The 20861-nt window shown below is 33.0% G+C and overlaps 1 protein-coding gene across 2 annotated transcripts; it reads right to left on the reverse strand.

Moving 5' to 3' along the window:
• Positions 1-366: 366 nt before the first annotated feature.
• Positions 367-20589, reverse strand: frs2a (fibroblast growth factor receptor substrate 2a). Of its 2 annotated transcripts, none has more exons than XM_051108342.1 (7): positions 20229-20589; positions 6618-6724; positions 6266-6357; positions 5159-5345; positions 4935-5072; positions 4693-4856; positions 367-3325 (listed from the first exon to the last, which is right to left on the reverse strand). In XM_051108342.1, the coding sequence occupies exons 3-7, from the start codon at positions 6329-6331 to the stop codon at positions 2378-2380; spliced, it is 1503 nt and encodes a 500-aa protein (XP_050964299.1). In that variant the 5' UTR covers positions 6332-6357; positions 6618-6724; positions 20229-20589; the 3' UTR covers positions 367-2377. The 2 variants fall into 2 exon arrangements, with proteins under 2 accessions (XP_050964299.1, XP_050964300.1); XM_051108343.1 differs by lacking the exon at positions 20229-20589 and adding an exon at positions 8020-8400.
• Positions 20590-20861: the final 272 nt, after the last annotated feature.

The following is a 20861-nucleotide window of genomic DNA, read 5'->3' on the forward strand; positions in this document are numbered from 1 at the left end:
CACATTTGCCGCTAAGACACACGTTTGCAGCACCGCAAACATCCTCCAGCTCCTTCTGATAGCATGTGATGACCTGAAGCTCGCGAGATGTTTTTGTAATCGACCTTTGCAACACTGATGTGTTTGTGAAATACTCTGTAGTGATGAACGTCTTACACAAATCTTATAGTGTTACCAAAACATAAGTGTTTAACAGGGATGCATTTATGCTCAAAAAAATATTTTTTGAAGTTGTAAAAAGAATATTGGACAATGTTGAATGTTGAACAAGAAAATACTATTTCAGACTTTCTACTAAAATTTAATGCTTAATTTAGCGTTACTTGCCATTTCTTTGAAATTTACTGTTAATTTCTGAGTGAAAGCTTTATGCTTACGTACGTGTATATATATAGTTTCTACGCAATTTTTTTAGCATAGTTAATCATTTTTATGCTTTTTATGAAAAATTGGATTTAATCTGAAATAATGATATGCATATATATTTTTTCTTGGAAAATAAGCTTGTAAGATTTTATATATAAATAATTTTTTGCACTGTATTTATTTATTTGTTTTAAAAAAAATGACAAGGAACCTAAAATTTATAATGACTTTCATGTGAAATTCTATATTTTCATAGTATATTTGACGAGTTTATTTGCAAAAACAGATAACTACATTTTTTTTTTTTTTTTTTTAAATCATGTTTTTTATTATGTTATCATGTTTTTATTGGGTTTTATTGTTAGTTATCTGTATTTTTTAGTTATTTTTACTTTATAGCAAAATAACCCAACTGCAGTTTGATTGAGATTAATTGGAATGCACAGTGAAAAAAAGATGATGTTTGAGTTTTTTTAGTTATCAGTTTTTGCAAATGAACTCTTCATTTGTAACCAGTTAAAATATTTTTTATATCTTATTTATTTATTTTATTTTAAGAAACCTGTTTAAGTTGGGGGAAAAATAAGCCCTGATTTTTATCCGGCAGATAATATTTTCCATTACTGATATAGTCACAGATACACAGTGTATCACTAATATTATTAACTGTACATTTTCTATACCTGAAAACCCTTTTAAACCACCTGTAGCACCAAAATGCTAATCAAATACCAGGGTTTCTTAGCAACTGAGAGGCGTGAGGAAGAAAAGAGCTGCTCTGAGACTCACTGGAGTTCACTTCGGCGGGCGGCGAAGCGTGTGTTTGGTCGACAGACGAGAGTGTACGGCTAAAAACACGTCCTCTGGGATCACGCTAGCAGAGCAGAAGGGCTGAGGAAGGAGAGCGAGTGTTTAAAGTGACGGCAGTGTACCATGTGATTCTAGAATACCGTAGTGAGCATCTTTTATTGCTCTCAAGTGCAAAATGAGTGACTTAACATCGACGTAGTAACCACAAGAAAGACGAATTTCGAACACTTCGATAGAGAGTAAAACATCACAGCATTGGTGAATGAGGTCTGCTAAACCGTTGTAGTGTTTCCTCATCTGTACCTGTTTGACTTGAACATTTCGGACCTGCGTTTTCCCGCCACAGATGGTGCATGTTGGGCGTATGAATGCAGATCAGTGCACTTGTAAAGTACAAAAATGTGTGTGTATATATATATATGTATATATATATATATATATACACGAGCAAATCTCACAAAACCTGTCATTTGTCATTTCACCCCAAATCAAAGAAAAGTGTGAATGTAAACAAAAATGACGATTCTTTAAGTTTGAAATATTTAAGATTTTTTAAAGTTTTTGAAAGAAGTCTCTCCTCCTCAACAATGCAGCATTTATTTGATCAAAATTACAGTAAAAAATGTGAAATATTATTGCAATTTAAAATAACTGTTTTCTATTGAATATATTGTAAAATGTAATTGATTGCTGTGATCAAAGCTGAATTTTCAGCATCATTACTCCAGTCTTCAGTGTCACATGATCCTTCAGAAACATTTTCCATTATTATTATTGTCAATATTTAAAACATTTGTTTATTTTACTGTTTAAAAACTTTTGACTGGTGGTGTTGTTCCATTCAAAAGTTTGGAGTGAGTAAGATTTAAAAATATAATAATAAAAATAAAAATAATAAAAATGAATACTTTTATTTAGCAATGATGCATTAAATTGATTTTACTGAATTTAATTCAGCTTAAAAAATGGCATTTTACAATATATTACAATAGAACATACTTATTTTAAATTGTAATAATATTTTACAGTATTACTGTGTTTGGCCAAATAATTTCAGCCTTCAAAAACATAAAAAAATCAAGTTTTGATGTATAAAAATGGCTTAATTTGAAATATAATTATTTAGGTATTTATATTCTGTGGTGAAAAGTGACCTAGACATGTTTTGGAGAGATGAACTCGTGCATTCTGGCTGGTCGGGTCACATGGGCAGGTCGGTACTGTTGTGTCGCGTTTTCCTGGATGTGCCGTCGTCCCGTGGCTGTGCTTTCTGCAGGCTGGACATGGCGGCCGTGCGCTCGATGTCGATGATGGCGTACAGCTCTGTCCGGCGCGTGGGTGTGGGCGGCAGGGGCGTGGTGGGCGTTTTCGGGGTGTGCGGCCCGCTGGAGTCCGACACTTTGTCCATCTCCACCTCGATGTAGTTGAGCTGGCGGAGCGGGTCGGCCACTCCGAGCCTTCGGAGGTCGAAGTTGAATACGGTGGGTTGAGTGCTGGAGCTGTGGAGTTTGTGTGCGCTGAGCGGCACCGTGACGTTCTCCGTGTTCACGTAGTTGTGATCGAGGGAGTGGAAGCCGTTCAGAGACGGCGATTTGAGTTCCTCCTCGTCCTCGCTGTTGGGTTTGCGGGTCTCCCAAACGGGCGGTAGCGCCGGCAGGTTCTCGTAATTGAGCAGCGCTGTCCGCCGCTGGGCCGAGTTGTTCGCGTTGTGAGCGTCTGGGAGCGGAACGGGAGGTCTGATGCGTCTCGCACCGGATCCCGTGACCAGCGGCACGCCGTTATGAGTCTCATGTGGCGTCTCCTTGCGCTCGTCGCTGTCGTAGCCGGTGTCGCAGTCCGTGGCGGGGCCCGTGCCGCCGTTTACAGTCTTTGCAGGAGAAGCAGCGTCAGTACTTGAGCCTGCTGCACCCGCGTCCTGCTCGCCCAGCTCTTGCTGTCTCTCCTTGAGCAGCATCTGTCTCTGGACAGGCGTAGGGCCTAAAACAAACTTAGCGCCCTCCGGCTCCAACACCACGCGTGGCTCCAGCTCATTGGGCGACGCGGGGGCTGCGCTCTCTGGATTGGACGTCCGGAGTTCTAGAGGGGCGTGGCCACCGCCGCGAGAGCGCCGCTCCTCTTGTAGACCCGTTGTGTTGACATAAGTGTGCACCTGCACAGACAGCAGTCATCAGAAACACAAAGTTTTATGGTATCTTATGAAAATATGATGACATTTTTATCACAAAGTGGCATTAAATGATCCATTCAAAAGGACACAATACATATAAAACAATTAAATATATATAAAGACTAAGATGAGGTGACACTTTTATCAGGCTCCTGTGTTTAAGTTCAGTAATTTCACTTTAATTACTGAATGCCTTATTTTCAAATACGTCCAATGTTATTTTCATAGGAGCCTGATAAAATGTTCATTTAAAAGAAAAAATCTTTTTTGCATCTTCATTCATATATATATATATATATATAGCATTTTTTAAGTTTATATAGCATTTTTAAAGTTTTATCTTTATATGTTGTTTATAATTATATAACACATTTATTATATATATATTATAATTTATTAAATATAATAACAATTACAATATTGTATTATTAACATTTTATATCTTTTTAACAATATAAAACATAATACTTCTCAATACAATGAAAAATATATATATAAATTAAAAAAGGATAAATTAAAAAAAAAAATATATATATATATATATATATGTGTGTGTGTGTGTGTGTGTGTGTGGTGTGTGTGTATATAATTTATTTTATATGATATATACTATACAAAATGAGCAATTATTAGTGTTAATATTTTATAACTTTACATTTTACATTTTATTACATTTACATTATATTTATATTCACTTGAATATAAGTACATATTTCAATATTTTATATTTTTATATCTTTTTCACACAGTATAAAACAATACTTATAAATACTTATAAATAATCTAAATAAAATAAATTACAAAAGGTATATTAAAATAAATACATAAAACTATATATATATATATATATATATATATATATATATATATATATATATTAGTTTTATATATATATATATATATATATATACACACACATATAAATACATACATTCAAAAATCTAAATATTTAATAATATATGTATATATTTATACAAGATAAAACACAATACTTATCTAAATATTTAATATATATATATATATATATATATAATAATTTTATATAAATAGATATAAATAAACGTTTATATAAATAATACTTATATAAATGATTTTAAAATAAATATAAATGTGTATACATTTATCAAACAAAAATATAACACTTACATAAATGATTTTAAAATAAATATTTAATAATATATGAACTAAAGTTAATAAAAATGCAGTCGTTCATTGTTCACATGAGCATTAATATTAACAAATACATCTTCTAATTTTAAAAAATGTGTTAAGGTTAATTTCAGCATTTACTAATACAGAATAATAAATTCTGTAGCATTATCATTCAACGTGTGTTAGCATGTGCGCACCGTTTCGTCGTTGAGCAGCAGCGGGTGTGTGGACTCCTCCCCCACTGACGGTAACCTAGTGCTGCCCACCGAGGGGTGGCGGCTGGACGGGCGCGAAGAGGCGTCGCCGAATGACGGGTAACGGCCGATCCCATTGGCTACCGTTGGGACGGAGTAACCGGGAGCTGCAGAGACAGCAAATGAGGGGTTAGTGAGAGACTCCAGTCTGAGTGTGAGGATTGTAGGTGTGTGTGTTTTCTTACTGGTGGGAGTGTGAGGCGTCACTGGAAGCTCAGGCTCCAGCACGGGCTCCTCCACCACACTGATGCTGTTGTTGTGCATGATGTCCTGCAGCATGTTAAAGATCTCCTCCGCACGTGCACACTTGAACGCAAATATCCCTGAGAGGAGAAGAGAAATATGAAATGTGAATGTGAATGACAGCACGATAGAGAGTTAAACTGAGAGTTAAGCGAGAAAGCCTCACCTTGACCGGTTTGGCAGCGTCGGCCGCTCTCGAAGGAGAAGAGGTTGGAGTCGTAGCCATAGCGACGCAGGCAGAGGTAGGGCCACTTAACGGCGTCTCGTTTGCGCGTGTGCAGAATGAGCTCTTCCTCCGTCAACTCCATCACACCCGAGCCCAGCTCATTACCGTCATCATCCACGTTTATCACCTGCACACACACACACACACATCCGTTTCAGCATCTGAACACACTTAAAATACATACCATGAATTTTTACATTTTTATTAGACACGTACACGACCAGTCAAAACTTTGGACTACAATTTTGTTCTTTTGATCTAAAAAATGGTTGATCTAAAAGCTACATAAATGCCTGAAATTTCTCAACAAAACTTTAACATTATTTTATGCAAGTAAGTAAATAAATAAATAAATAATTGTATTACTAAATGATAAATTATTTATTAATATAAACAACAATTGTAAAAATACATAAAATTGCAAAAAAAAAAAAAAAAAAAAAATTTAATAAATGTAAACTTTTTTTAAATTTGAAAAATAAAAAATGAGTTGTTTTATTTATGTGTGTGTGTGTGTGAATATATTATAAATATATCATTTATATTAATAAATGTTAAATGATTTAATACAATAAATTATTTTGCTGTGTGTGTGTGTAAATATGTATTATAAATATATAATTGTATTACTGAATGATAAATTATTAATATAAATAAAAATTCTAAAAATACATAAAAATTAGAAGTTGATATGTCAATATATAATGTGATGTCAATATATAATGTAGAACTGTATAAAATCTATTAATATAACATATTTTAATATAATAATATAATAAAATATATAAAAAATTACATTACTATTTATTTAAAGATTTTTTAAAGATTTTTTTTTTTACTACACAAATTCCATATTTTCAGCTGTGTTTTATTATTATTTTTTTCTACATTCCATATTTTATAATGACTGGTCTAAACTGTCCAAACGTTTGCCGTGGTGCATAGTAAGCACTTATTAGAGCACTTAATGTGTTACACCAGAGATATGAGAACTTCACTCTGTTAAATGGCTCTTCAGTGCAGTCCGTCTGATTGAGAGATGCTCACCTTGAATTTGTTGTGATGGTTGTCAGGGATGATCTCTTTATCGGGACAGCTACAGCAGCTCCCCATGGCGCCTTTAACACACCATTGGACCCCTGAATAAGAGATATGAGGGATGACCATATGGAAAGAGAAGCAATTGAGATGTAGAAGCACAGAGAAAATAACATTCAGCACAGTCTTGTGATTGCTATAGGAAACTAGAGTTGCATGGGATATTAATACAACAGAAATTCACAGTGGTATGCCATCATTTCATATTATTAGTCTGTTTAGAGGCCGGTACTGTACGAGTCCCATTTCTGTAGCCGTGTGTTTGCTCTGATGGTCCAGCAGAGAGCGCTGCAGTGCTCACCTACATCCAGCCATCAATGATTGTGCTCGTCTGGACACACACCGCTGTCACAGATCGACATCACACCTCCAGCACGTGTGTGTGTGTGAGGGACAGAGATACACTTCCTATAGACAAAAACACACACAAAACAAACTTAGGGACTCTGTGTTGCACATTTTGAAGCATCATGTTTCTACTGAGTATGTCAGAGATAAATAAATAAATAAATAAAATAAAATAAAAGGTTACACTCCAAAACACATTTTAAATAAATATAAAATAAAAAGAAATAATGTAAAATATTATATTATATTTATTATATATTATGCACCCTCCAAAATGCATTTAAAATATATAGATTTTTTTATTTATTATGAATTTTAAACAAATATAAAATATAAATAAATAATGTATTATATTATATTATATTATATTATATTATATTATGCACGCTCCAAAACACATTAAAAATAAAATATATATTTTTTTATTTATAAATTTTAAAAATATATAAAATATAAATAAATAATGTACAATTTAATTAACATAAAAGCAGGTCAAAGATGCACACATTAGGTATTAAGTTCAGGATACTCTGTAAAAAAAGATAATAAAACTGATAAAAGTCTAAAATATTTTTTATTCTACTGTATTTCTTTTTTTTTTTTTTTTTGTCTTTCTACTTCAAGATTTTGTGTTTAATTCAATATGTTATTTGCTGTTTCTTTGCAATTATTTGTAAAATTTACTAGCAATTCCTGACTGAAAATTCCTGACAAACAAGCGTGAGCAAAGACCAGATTGTGACTCGAGTCCCATGGTCGCCCTGCACACGTTCATAATTCATGCACACATTTACATGAACGTCCTCAGACAAAAAGCTCAGAACGTCCCATAGAGGCTGTTTGCTTTTTGACCATTTTCACCAGTTTAAACAAAAGGATGGTTTTTGTGTTTTGCACTTGATTTTAGTGCTTTTTTTGCATCTGATTTCCTCTCTTGTGATCAATAACTGCTCAGAGCGTTCATCAGATGCATTTCTTGAGAGGCTTTTACTTAAGATGTGTTCTTGCATTCAAAACCTGCTGGACTAAATGCAATGCCTATGAAGTCAAGAAAATTGCCCCGATATAGCAAACTTCAAACATTCGTATCAAAGTTAATGTTTAGCATAAAAAACAAGCTTTATTCTGAATAGCAACTAAAAAGGCAACAGATGATGTTAAGTATGAATCTACAGCATGACCTGCAGCTCAGTTCATTATGGCCACTCATGAGGATCAAAGCTGAATAATTCATGAGCTCCAGTAAAGCTGCTCTAGTTTACAGTTCATCTTCCTGCAGGAAACAAACGACTCGCTCGCTCGCTCAGATATCAACATTAGCAGTCGTTCCACATGCTAAAAAGTTTACTACACACCTCAGTCGGTCTTCAGCATCTGCACAGCATGTTACACGTCACTCCTCCTTTATGCGAAATTAACAGTCCGTTTGTCTTCTATATTTAATGAGTGGAGGATGTAGGGTGTAGCATGGAGGGAATTTCACAGGAAATGCGTCCCACCTGTGCAGGTATGTGGAGGTCATGTGACCACAGCCCACGTCCTGCTCACATTCCATCGGTTTAACATCCATCAGCCAGAACAACTCATGCAAAAATCATGTTCACTCATGTGTTCAAATCAAAAGCATTCAGTCGTCAGCCGCAAACCTGACAGTGACATTTTAAGTGGAAAACTTTCATTTAAACGCACGCAAGTTGTATGAACTATTTTTAGTTCTATTTTATTATTTTTTTTATTTTTTTTTTTTTATTTAACAACCTTCGTTTTAGGTTATTTTGTATGGTACAATAAATATTACATATTTTAGAAATATATTTTACATACATACATACATAAATAAATAAATAATTTTTTACACACACTCCAAAACACAATTATTTTATATATTATAGAATTATTAAATATTAATACTATATATTTAAAAAAATATTTAGTTATATTTAGTTATTTTTGACAATTTAAAAAAAGCAGTTATCTATTTTTGCAAATAAATGCTTCATATTTAAAAACGTATTTATTTATAGTTAATATTTATTATTGTTTATTTTTTAAATACATGTGTATGTACGTATTTTAAAAAAAAAAAAAAAAAAATATTAGGTCAGGATAAATAAATATTTGCATCACATGAGCCACTCATGATGTTTTAAAAATGAAGAAAATATTAATATTTTTAATATTTTAATATTGTAATTTTTGTATTAATATTTTAAACTGCTGTTTAATACTTGAGTCAATTTTTAATATTTTTAATTATTGAATACTCTGTCTTATTTTAATATTTTATTGGAGAACATTTACACAGGAAATACTACTTACGTTTTCAAAATGTCACTAATTGAGTTTTTTTTGTTGTTTCTTTGAAATTTACTAGCAAATCCTGAGTGAAAATTCAGGTTTCAGATTAACGTTTGAGTTAATGATGCCAGGATGTTCGTCGTTAACACTTTAATTACTGTAAACAGCAAAGCGACTCCATTAGTGCAATTCAATTCAAAGCACCCACGACAAACTCAGCAAACGCATGTCTTCAGAGCGCACACAGCCATCTCCGTGCCTGTCCGTACGGGACGGATTAGCAGCGATCAGTCAGCGGCTCGCGGAGATTCGCTCATTCCTACTGCATGTTTGGGCAATTATCACCCCACGTAATGAGGGCGGTCGTGACGAGCCTGCAATACCCTGCTAAACCACGAGCCTGAGTCATATTACAGCAGCAATCTCAGCTCACAAAGGTCACGCGACACAAGACGAGCCGCTGCCGGGAGAGGTTGTTATCACTCCAAAACTGAGCTGTTTCAACTAATAGGTTGCATGCAAATATATGTTTGTTATAGTGAGGATCATGCAGTGGAAGGTTGTTGAGTCGTTCATTGATTTCTCTGCCACTGCAAACTATTTAAACTGCGAGCACAACTCAGCCAAAGCATGAGCACTTATGCCGTGATGCTAGAAACATACTCTCATTAATGCAGATGTTCATAAACTATTAACAAATCAAATCATAAATCATTTGGTTTCAGTAAGAACGATCTATCAGTTATTCGCAGGGCTGCACGATTAATCGAAATAAAACTGAAAATGCATTAGAACAGAGTGCAAAGGCTGTGCATGTTTTAAAGTGAAGCATTTTTCTTTTACACACATGCGCAGTTCACGATGTTTGAAAATTACGAAATTAAATACATTAAAAAATTTGTATTGTAATTTTATAGTGGTACTTTAAAATACATTATCATAAAAATGTATTTATTTTTCTTAAGTCATTTTTTATTTTACAGTTAAATTTGACATTACTTATTTTTATTTAGTAATAATAATGATAATAGTAATAAATATTAGTAATAATAATAATTCTTCATCTTAAATAAAAAAAAAACCCGAGCAGCTCATGTTTAAAAATTAAGAAATTAATATATAAATATTAGTATTGTAATTTTACAGTTGTACTTTAAAATACATTAAATGTTTTTTTCTTAAATACTCATTTTATTTTACAGTTAAATTTTACAATACTTATTTTGTTTAATATGTTCATTAGTAATAATGATGATGATAATAGTAATAAATGTTAGTAATAATTCTTCCCCTTAATTAAAAAAAACAGCAGCTTGTGTTTGAAAATTAAGAAATTAAGATAAAAATTAGTTGTACTGTAAAATAAAATGATCACTTTTTTTACTTAAATACTCAATTTTAATTTTTACAGTGAAATATCACAATATAAATATTTATTATTTTGTTAAATATTTAATGTACTAATAATAGTAATAATAATAATATTGATATCACAATAGAAATGTTTATTTTGTTTAATATTTTATGTAATAATAATAATAATTGTAATAATATTATTAACAACAACAAGTTTCTTAAACAGAAACTTATTATTGTTGTTGTTGTTGTTAAAAATAATAATATAATTATTTTAATTGTTTTATAGTCATATTGCTATGTAATTGCATAATTTAAGACCAAATTGTGCAGTGCTTCAAACAAGCACAACAAACCTAGAGATTATTTTTCATTTTAAATCAAATTTAAATGCAAATTTAAAAGCTGCAATTAGATTTTTTCCCCCTAAGTCTTGCTGTCCTAATTACTTGTATATTTGATTTGTTAGTCAGCATTTAAGACCGAGCAAGAACAGCAGGCATGTTTAGTATGAGGGGCAAGGGGTCCCGAGACAGACATACTACATACTGCACGGTCGACAAGATGGACGACGAGTCAAACACTTTCACTGAAAACACACAGGGAAGTGCTGCGGGTAAGATTGCACTCCTCTGACTTCATCACCCTCAAACACACACCCAGTACTTGTGTGTGTGTGTGTGTGTGTGTGTGTGTGTGTTGCAAAGTGTGCAATGACTGAAGCCACTGTGTCTCTCCCCCGCACAGTGTTCGCATTCCACGGGGCACAGGGTGTGGAAACAGAGGTAGATTTTTTCGTCCACAAAAATGCCTTTCTATCTGTCTGTGTTGATCTGGGACTCACCCACTCCTCTTGCACCACTGCCGCTGCCTCTGCTGCTGAGGCTTGTCATACGCCGGCCAATCTGTGACTCACTGGATTTGCATTCTGGGAACGGTGTGGGGTCACTGGAGCACTCGAGTGTTATTCTGCGTTTGTAAAGAATTCTAATAGTATAAACAGCGCGCTGGAAAGAATGAGTCAGGAGACGCTCTTAACCAGCACTTTAGAGCTCGTGTTAACAGCCGTGCGAAGCCATCGCATGCGGTTGGCTTCAGCGTCTCGCCAGTTTGCTCGTTACTCGCGCTCCGTCGCGTAAATTGATACGTACAGATCTGACAGGTAACTCAACTGTAGCTTCTTTATTATTTACAGCGTCACAAATTCCAGCGTAACCACATCTATTTATATCTGCTGAATAAATAAAAGGGCATTCAAAAGAAAAAACAACAAAAGAGGCTAAACAACGATTATGAAGAGAAAAGCGCAGCTTTTAGCGTCTAGACCGCATGTGCCGGTTTCAAGAGTGTTGCTGTCTAGTTGCATACAGGTATTCAGGGCGCTTTTTAGCATGTTTCCAGACATTTCATTCCAGATAATTAATCTGAATAAAAATGAAATCACGATATGGCTCAGTGCAAATGTGCTGCATGTTTTGCTCTGTGTTCATTTACTTGCGAGCAGTGTTTCTTTTTTTCCCCATAATAAAACCTCCATGATTTGAAAATTAAGAAATTAAGATATTATATATTATTTAATTAAATTATTTAATACTCAATATTTTGTACTCAACATTATAATACAATGATAATTATTATTTTGTACTTTTATTACATTAGTAATTATAATATATTAGTATTGGTATTTTACAGTTGTACTACTAAATAAAATTAATATAATTACTATATAATTATACATAATATTTAAATTAATTAATTAAACATTATATTACATATTTATTACTTTTGTATCTTTATTTGAATATTTTATTTAATAATAATAGTTATAAGTAGTAGTACTATTATGTTAGTTATAATGATACATTAGTATGGCAATTTTAATCATATTATAAAATAAAATTTAAATTTTACTAAATACTTAGTATTTGTATTTAACATTATATTACCATAACACTTATTATATTGTATTTTTGTTTTAATATTTTTGTGTCTTTATTTTAACATTTTATTTAGTAATATTAATAATAATAATAATATTAGTATTGTAACTTTAGTTTATATTATATTATAATATATTATTATTATTATTATATTAGTAATAATAATATATTAATATTGTAATTTTCCAGTTGTATTTCTGAAATATTTTTATCAAATACACAAAATTTTTATTTAACATATTACAAAAAAAAACTATTTTTATGTTATTATTTTTTGTATATTTGAATATTTTATTTAATAATAATTATTATAAGTAGTAGTATTAGTATATTAGTAATAATAATAATAATATATTAGTATTACAATTTTACAGTCATATTGTAAAATAAAATTGTAGTTTTATTAGATATTATTTGTATTTAACATTATATAACAATAATATTTCTAATATTGTATTTTTGTTTTAATATTTTTGTTCATTCATTTTAATATTTTATTTAGTAGTAATAATAATAATAATAATAATATTAGTATGGTAATTTTACAGTTGTATTGCTAAATAAAATAGTATTAAATACTTAACATTTTTATTTAACATTACAATAAAAATCCTATTCTGTATTTTGTATTTTCATATTTTAGTAGTATTAGTGTATTAGTAATAATGATGTATTAATATTACAATTTTACAGTCATATTGTAAAATGAAATTATAATTTCAAAAAATACTTTAACATTATATTGCAGTATTTCTTACTTTGTATTTTTAACAATATAGTTTAATTTTAAGATTTTATTAATTATTACTTTTGTTGTTGGTAATAATAATAATAATAATAAACATTTTAAATAGCTATTTTCAATAAAAAAAAAACTCAAGATCCCACCCCAGATCGTGCAGACCTAATTAAAAGACTCCAAATCTGAATTACATCGTGCATTTGGCAGATGCGTTTATTTAAAGCAACTTACACTGCATTCAGGGTATGCTCTTTATGCTCTTTATCATGCATTCCTTGGGAATCGAACCCAAGACCGTAGTGTTGCTAGCAGCGCAGTCTCCCGTTTGAGCTGCAGGAATGCATTAGCGTGGCGCAGGGATGTGCTGTGAGAGTGATGGTGGAGAGTCATGAGTGCAGGATTAGCATGAACTAACCCCACACCTCTGAACACGCATTCCAGCCCTGGGAAAAAACACACGGCTCAACGCAGCGAACGTCCCGACGCTCAAATACACATGCGCTCCTTCCCCTCACGCTGGAATGTAAACACCATTTAACGCTGGCTTTCTTGGGCTTTCTGGTCTGGAAAAATAGGATGCAGAAATGCGTGCTCGCTTTAAAGCGTCCATTCCCAAAGGAGGGCTATAGATATGACAGACAGCTCGTCTCCAACTGGCAATGAATAAGCGCCACGGGCGCACCCACTCATTAGGACAGAGATTTATTTCAACTTTAATGGCTCTGACAGCAAAACCGTCCAGACAGGCATTACACCATGCTGACTGAGGGGAAAAGAGCCGCAGCTCTCGCTCAAAGCACACGGGAGGATAAATCAGATCTATCGATCGCACGATTTCTAAGGCCTCTAAATGATCAACATGATCAAACTTTGCTGTAAAACCCGTTGCACAAAATCTGCTACATTCCCTCTGTCATCTAAATGACAGTTTAGACTTTTTCTAACAAGAAAAAGCTTCCCATATCAAAGAGTTTACATCCAATCAAAATCTATTTTTTTTCCTGCTAATTAACCCCCAGCTTAGTAGACGCCACTCAGTTTGACAGATTGCACCAGGAACATGTGCTCAACCTCAAAAGGCATGAACAGATTCATGTATTATAAAAGAGAAAACAACCACAAACAACACTGAATATGGGTTACACAATCTGAATAGCAAAAGCAGCCTAAACCAGCAAGACTTTTTCCTGTTAAATAATCATCTGCAACTTTTGGAAGGAGACTGGAGACATGATACAAACGTTGCATTGCCCTTGTAAGCAATAGCATGATTGATTTTGTGTGTATGAACAGTGATGCCGTTCACTAACGGGCTGATTGCGGAGCTGCAGTTATGCTGTTAGTGTGATCAGCTGTTTGTGTAAGAGCAACACACAGCTGCTGTGAGTGTGTGTGGGACGGGTGGGAGGTAGAGAGCTCTTCACCAGTGTCTACACTAATATTGAGAGAGAGAGAGAGAGTGTGAGTTCTTCCTCGCACGGCCCCGTCACCCCGGTAACCCAGCGCTCCCAGTATGGCCAGCTGGTGAACGCTGAGCGACTCGCACACTTCAAACCAGCGCCAGAGTTTACTTTAACTCCCACCAGAAACACAGAGGAAGAGAGACGGCGTGTCAGAGCGGGGGAGGAACATTGCAGATTAGTTTGTAACTCGACTAACTCTGCCGAGGGGAGTTTAAAAAAAACGTGTATATGAATATATATATATATATATATATATATATATATATATATATATATATATATATATATATATATATATATATATATATATATATATTTTTTTTTTTTTTTTTTTAATTGTTATCATGTTTTTATTGTGTTAGTTAGCTGTAAATTTTTTGTTATTTTTAATTCATCAAAATAACCCAACTGCAGTTTGATTGAGGGTAAGTGGAATGCACAATGAAAAAAACATGATTTTTGAAATATATATATATATATATACATATATATATATATATATATATATATATATTATTCATCCCTTGAAATAAATTCATGTTTATTTAATAATAAAAAAAAAAAAAATAAATAAAACTTATTTTACTTCAGCTAGTTGCCAAGGCATAATTTCTTAATTTCTTTTAGTTTAACTTAAAATACTCAAATAAACAAAAAAACAAAAAAAAACGATTACAAAATATTAAAAATATATTTAATAAAAAATAAATAAGAATAATTGTAATAGTAATAATAATAATATTAATAAATCAAAATAAAATATGAAATAAAATAAAATAAAACTAACCAAGGCGTCCAATCACCTTTATTCTAAACGTTAATATCACAAAAACAATTTCAGGTCATATTTCACTCCCAATTACATTATACTAGACTAAAATAAAATGTAAAAAAAATACATTTGTGCATTAAAAAAATGACCTTATATTAAGATTAGGACATTTATTTGTATAGTTACTTTAGTTAGTTGCATGTGAGAATATCTTCATAAAATTTTGGTTAAGCATGTTTTCTCCCCAAAATATTAATGTGTGAATTGCAGAAATGTGACTTTAAAGGAGATGTACTTAACTCTCATGAAATAAATGTTAATAAAAACATTAATTTAAAAAACCTTAAAAACTATCTTTATGCAAAACACAATTTGTTGTTATTGTCTTATGACTTTTCTTAAAGCTTTCTTGAAAGCGATTCATCCTGTAAACAAATTTAAATAAAATAAATACATCTAATATAGGGAAAAATATATACTATGCATAAAAAAAAACTATTTTAAGACTACTACATTTTTATTTTTTGTTGCATCCTGAGATTGTTGTCATTGAATTTTAGTTAAACATATTTTCTCCCCAAAATTGCAATGTGTGCATTGCAGAAATGTGACTTTAAAGATGTACTTAACTATCAAAAAATGAATGCCACAATGCAAAAAAACAAACAAAAACCAAAAAAAAAGTGAAACATTTTTTTCCGTATGACTTGTTAATATAACCTGAATGTTTTCTTGTGTTTTTTCGTGTTTTTTCGCAGTATTTTTCTTGAAAGCTTTACACAAAAGCTTTCAAGAAAAATACTGCGAAAAAACACGTTCTCCCCAAATTATTAATTTGTTGCATTGCATTAATGTCAGTTTGAGGGAGATGCACTTAACAATCATGAATTATCAAAACTGGAAAAAAAAAAAAAAAAAAAAAAAAAAAGCAGTGTTTACATTTTTTTTTTTTTTTTTTTCTTATGACTTTGGGGTGAAATACGACCTGGGCAAGCTCTTGAAAGCTTTTGCGAAATTCACCCTGTAAACAGTGTAAATAAATCTAATACGGGCCTCCAATGAAGGGCTATGATGAAAACGAGGAGCCTCCAGTGAAACTCTGAAATAGTGGCTATTAGCTCTTCACATAGCAAACAAGCTTAAGCTTGTGTGGGAGGTGCAAGATCAGAGAGAGCGAGTGGCTGACCTCACTGCATGATCCTTCTCAAAAGAGGACAAGAGAAGGGGGAGGAGATAGAGAAAGTCCATCTGAAATACAGAAATCAAGCACAGGTCAGTTGAGTCAGAGAGGACACAGAGGCCGGCCGCTGACCCGGGGAGAGTAAAGCCGACAGAGAGTCCAGCAGCGGATCTTAAAACTCCCACTCGGTCGTTCCTTAAAGGGATACTTCACCCAAAAAGTAACATTTAACCATCATTTACCATCCGAAACTGGGGACTAATTTTAAAGAACCCCAAACAAGACAGAACCCCATTGACTTTCATTGTACAAAAAAAAAAATAAAAAATTAAAACGTTTCAAAATATATTCTTTTGTGCCAAAGAAGAAATAAAAGTAACTTCATGGCAGTATTATAGTTTAATAAAACTAAATGTTTAAAAAACACTTATTTCATTTCAGCAAGTTTTTTATGATTTTAACTAAAATTAAAACAAAAACAAATCCTTATTTGAAATAAAATAACTGTTAAACTTTTCATTTAGTTTAAATAACTCAAATAACTATAAATAACATAAAATAAAATAAAATAAAATAAAATAAAATAAAATAAAATAAAATAAAATAAAATAAAATATGTTTCAAAATATATTCTTTTGTTCCAAAGAAGAAATAAAGTAACTTTGTGGCAGTATTATAATTTAATAAAGCTAACATTAAAACTATAAAATAAAATAAAATACAATAAAAAATAAAATAAAATAAAATAGTAAAACTCACAATAAAAATAAGATTAATTTTAGCTAAAAAATAAATGTTACCTAAAATTAAAACAGTAAAAAATGCATTACCTGAAATAAAATAAAATGCTTAAAAAAAAAAAAACATTTCAGCTAGTTTTTCTGATTTTAACTAAAATTAAAACACACAAAAAATCCTTACTTGAAATAAAACAACTGTTATAACTGAAATGAAACATTTAAAAAAATAATATTTCTCAAGGCAACACTTGTTTTTATTTAGTTTAAAATAACTAAAACTAAATAAACTAAAATGATTAAAAACTAAAGTAAAATTAAAGTGAGTTGTATGTGTGTGTGTGTACTATTATAGCATATCAATGATACTAAAATAAAACCGCATAGTCAGCGGTAATAAAACTATTAAACTATTAAGATTATTAACCCCCAGACAACATTTCCAGACAATTATGTTATTATTGTCATTAATGCATAATACAGTATTAACGAAATTGTTATTGTCAAGAACTAAACTCTTAATGGGAGCTCAGCTGTTTATGTGCTTCTCCAAACAAAGACAAGGTGCTTTTCGGATCAAATCGCAAACTTAAATCAAACCGAAGGCTAAACGCTGAATAGTTCTGGCTGTTCGTCGCGTCCCTGACCGATTCTGATGATGATTCAGCTCAATTCTTCCAGCACGGCTATTATAATGGCGAACGAAAGAAAAACTGCCGAGCTGCTGTGAGTGTTTTCATAAGAGCTGCAAAGCTATTTCACCGAGCCCCTGAAAAGAACTGGACGGCCTTCAGAACTTTTGCTCTATTATCTGCAATTCAACACGGCCTCAAAATCAACACATTTCACATTACAGAGAGGGAAAAAAAACTTTCCACCATTAAACGAGCATGAACATGATTAGCAGATGATAAAACATGAAGAGAGAACCACAGCGTTACATGCTGGATTTCACTGATATTTCTCAATATTACTGAATGAGTAATTCACCCAAAAATTTAAATTTGCTGAACGTGCTAATCCTCAGGCCATTTAAGATGTAAACGAGTTTGTTTCTTCATCAGATTTGGAGAAATGCAGCATTGCATCACTTGCTCACCAATGGATGTGAATGGGTGCCGTCAGAATGAGAGTCCAAGTGTTATTATGATTAGAAGACATCTTAATGATGGATTTGTTTCTCGTAAACATACGACTTTTCACTTTTCAAGATGGTAAATGATGGACTGGAGTGGTGTGGATTACTTGTGATGTTTTTCTCAGCTGTTTGGACTCTCATTCTGACGGCACCCATTCACTGCAGAGGACCCATGTTAAATTAAGGCGCTTTGTATGGCCTAAATACATTTTAAGCACATTTTTAGCACATTCATTTTTGGGTGAACTGTTCCTTGTTAAAATGTGTTTCCAGCCGTTTCTTTGTAACTCATTTTAAAATTTAGTAGCAACTTCTGATTTTTTTCAGTGTGCTTAACAGAACAGACACCCGACAGCTGGAACAAGCCCTCAAGTTTTAAACACACAAATGAAAGCAAACATTCTCACACATTACAAGCACACCAAACCATATGCTGATGGGTTTAGACTTGGAGGATTTGACACAAACTTATATGAATTCAGACTTGGCGCATTCAAAGCATCTTTTCGCTGATAAGAGAATACATGACGCAAAGTGCGTCAGAGAAACCGTCAAATGCAATAACGGGAAACCATAAAGGCAGCTCTGCTGAGTCACTGGGCAAACAGGAGAAACACAGTCACCCTGTCGGCACACACACAGATTTGAGGGAGCGCGTGCGTAAACGGACCTGTCTTTGCTCCTCTCTTTTCCACCTGGATCCCGACATCCATCAGCACGAGGCGGCATTAGCGCCTTCTGCCAATGTTTTATCCCATGGGTGGTGATGCTCCCGGTCGTCACACCCACAGCTCCTTCGCTTTGTGCAATCAAGACTGTATCTACTGCCATGATTCAGGTGTGGTGACCTACTACAATACACCACACCCTTCAGAAAAGGGCCTGAGTGAGTGAAATATCTCCACTTATGAACTTTAAAGCAAACTAATGCCTACTCCTACACAAGCATGGGCTGAATCCGTTCAATGTTCAATCACACAGAGAATGTGAAGGACACACACAAGCGCTGCATCACTGCTGACCGCTGCTTTCCCAGAACTGACACATTGTCAGGCTTCAGGCGAGATTCTCGGAAACACACAACCCTCGAGGAGCTTGAAGGATCAATGCTGCTGATGAGCGCTATGAATCATGCCATGTTCGTTATGATACGTGCAGTCATATTAAACATGCGCTGCCTTGTTTACATATTCGAAACATGAATAAAATCTGAATAAAGCATGCAAATGTCAGTAATAAGCTCATATAAGATCTGTCAGGGATCATAATCTTGATCCTGAGGATCCTCCGAAAGTCAAACTAGTGAATTATGTGTTTATGGTTAAAAACAATAATCTGAAATGCCATAAAATCAAACTTTAATATCATTAATTAGAAATAACTAACATGTAAGTGGCGATAATGATAAACCCATCTAACAGACCTGAATTTTTCACCATAAAACCACCATTACATGTATTCGTGTAATTTTAAAATCACAATTAATTGTTTTACGTCTTTTATATTCACACAATATTACATCCTCATCACTTGTCAGGATAAAAACTCAAACCAATTTAACTTTTTTTTCTAGTGAAATAATGTTTATTCTGCTTATTTAAACCAAGCGCATCATATTTGTAAGCTTTTATCAGGATGTTTTGATAAACTCTAACGTTAGTTTAACTGACACACACACACACACACACGCACATCAAAGATGTTTGAACACACCGATGTCATACTTTATTACGTCAGAGGAAAAACAACTTTTAAACTCCGTTTTTGCGCCATAATAACACACCGAACGAAGAAAATATGACACGAAACCCAAAGTCTTGGCTGATTTGGATTATATAATAGTTTGCGAAGCTACTATGCTAATTACCTAGCCAGCTAACAACTAATCACAGCAGAAGAGATTTGATTTATGAAAATATGAGGTAAACGAGTACTTACTATAGTCATATCTCCTCTGGCTGAGTTTAATAAGTGGTAAATAGTGTCGATGAGCGCAGTAAATGAGCGTTTTTCCAGTCAGATGTGTGAAATCTGTTCACGGGACTCATCGCCCGTATCGAACTCCCTCACAGACACCAAAAACAGCCAAACTTTTCCATCTATCCATGTCTCGCAGTCCAGAAATCGGGAAGAAAGGTGGGAAAACGCTGTGAAATGTTATTCCGATGCTGATTGTTAAGTCTGATGTGTTTTCACACTGATTTCTATAGAAATGAATGTGATATTTTGGTTGAGCAGCAGCAGAAAGTGAAGGCGCTCGATCAGAATCACTGTAAGCTCCGCTCTCACTCTCATCAGGCCCGAGAGAGAGAGAGAGAGAGAGAGAGAGAGAGATCTGCCCCATTACTACTGCATCCGGGTCGTGTGTGTGTATATGTGTATGAGAAACTACAGAAAAATCGCTTAAAACACATTAGGAATGTATAGGATTCATGGAACACCATTCTCTAGATGAAGAATATTATTCTGTGCCCGGACAATAGTCACTTTCAATGGAAAAGTCTAATACTAAAGACATGTAAAGAGTTTTAACTCGATAAAGTTAGTCTAAAATACTCCATATCTGTTTTT

The sequence above is a fragment of the Labeo rohita genome, chromosome 4 (genome assembly GCF_022985175.1).
Source record: "Labeo rohita strain BAU-BD-2019 chromosome 4, IGBB_LRoh.1.0, whole genome shotgun sequence".
Lineage (NCBI taxonomy): Eukaryota > Metazoa > Chordata > Actinopteri > Cypriniformes > Cyprinidae > Labeo > Labeo rohita.

Coding starts and splice junctions, on each gene's coding strand:
- frs2a (XM_051108342.1), bottom strand. CDS start 6,331: ATGGGGAGCTGCTGTAGCTGTCCCGATAAAGAGATCATCCCTGACAAC. Junction 5,073..5,158: donor ACGCTGCCAAACCGGTCAAG/GTGAGGCTTTCT, acceptor TTCTCCTCTCAG/GGATATTTGCGTTCAAGTGT. Junction 3,326..4,692: donor TGCTGCTCAACGACGAAACG/GTGCGCACATGC, acceptor CTGTCTGTGCAG/GTGCACACTTATGTCAACAC.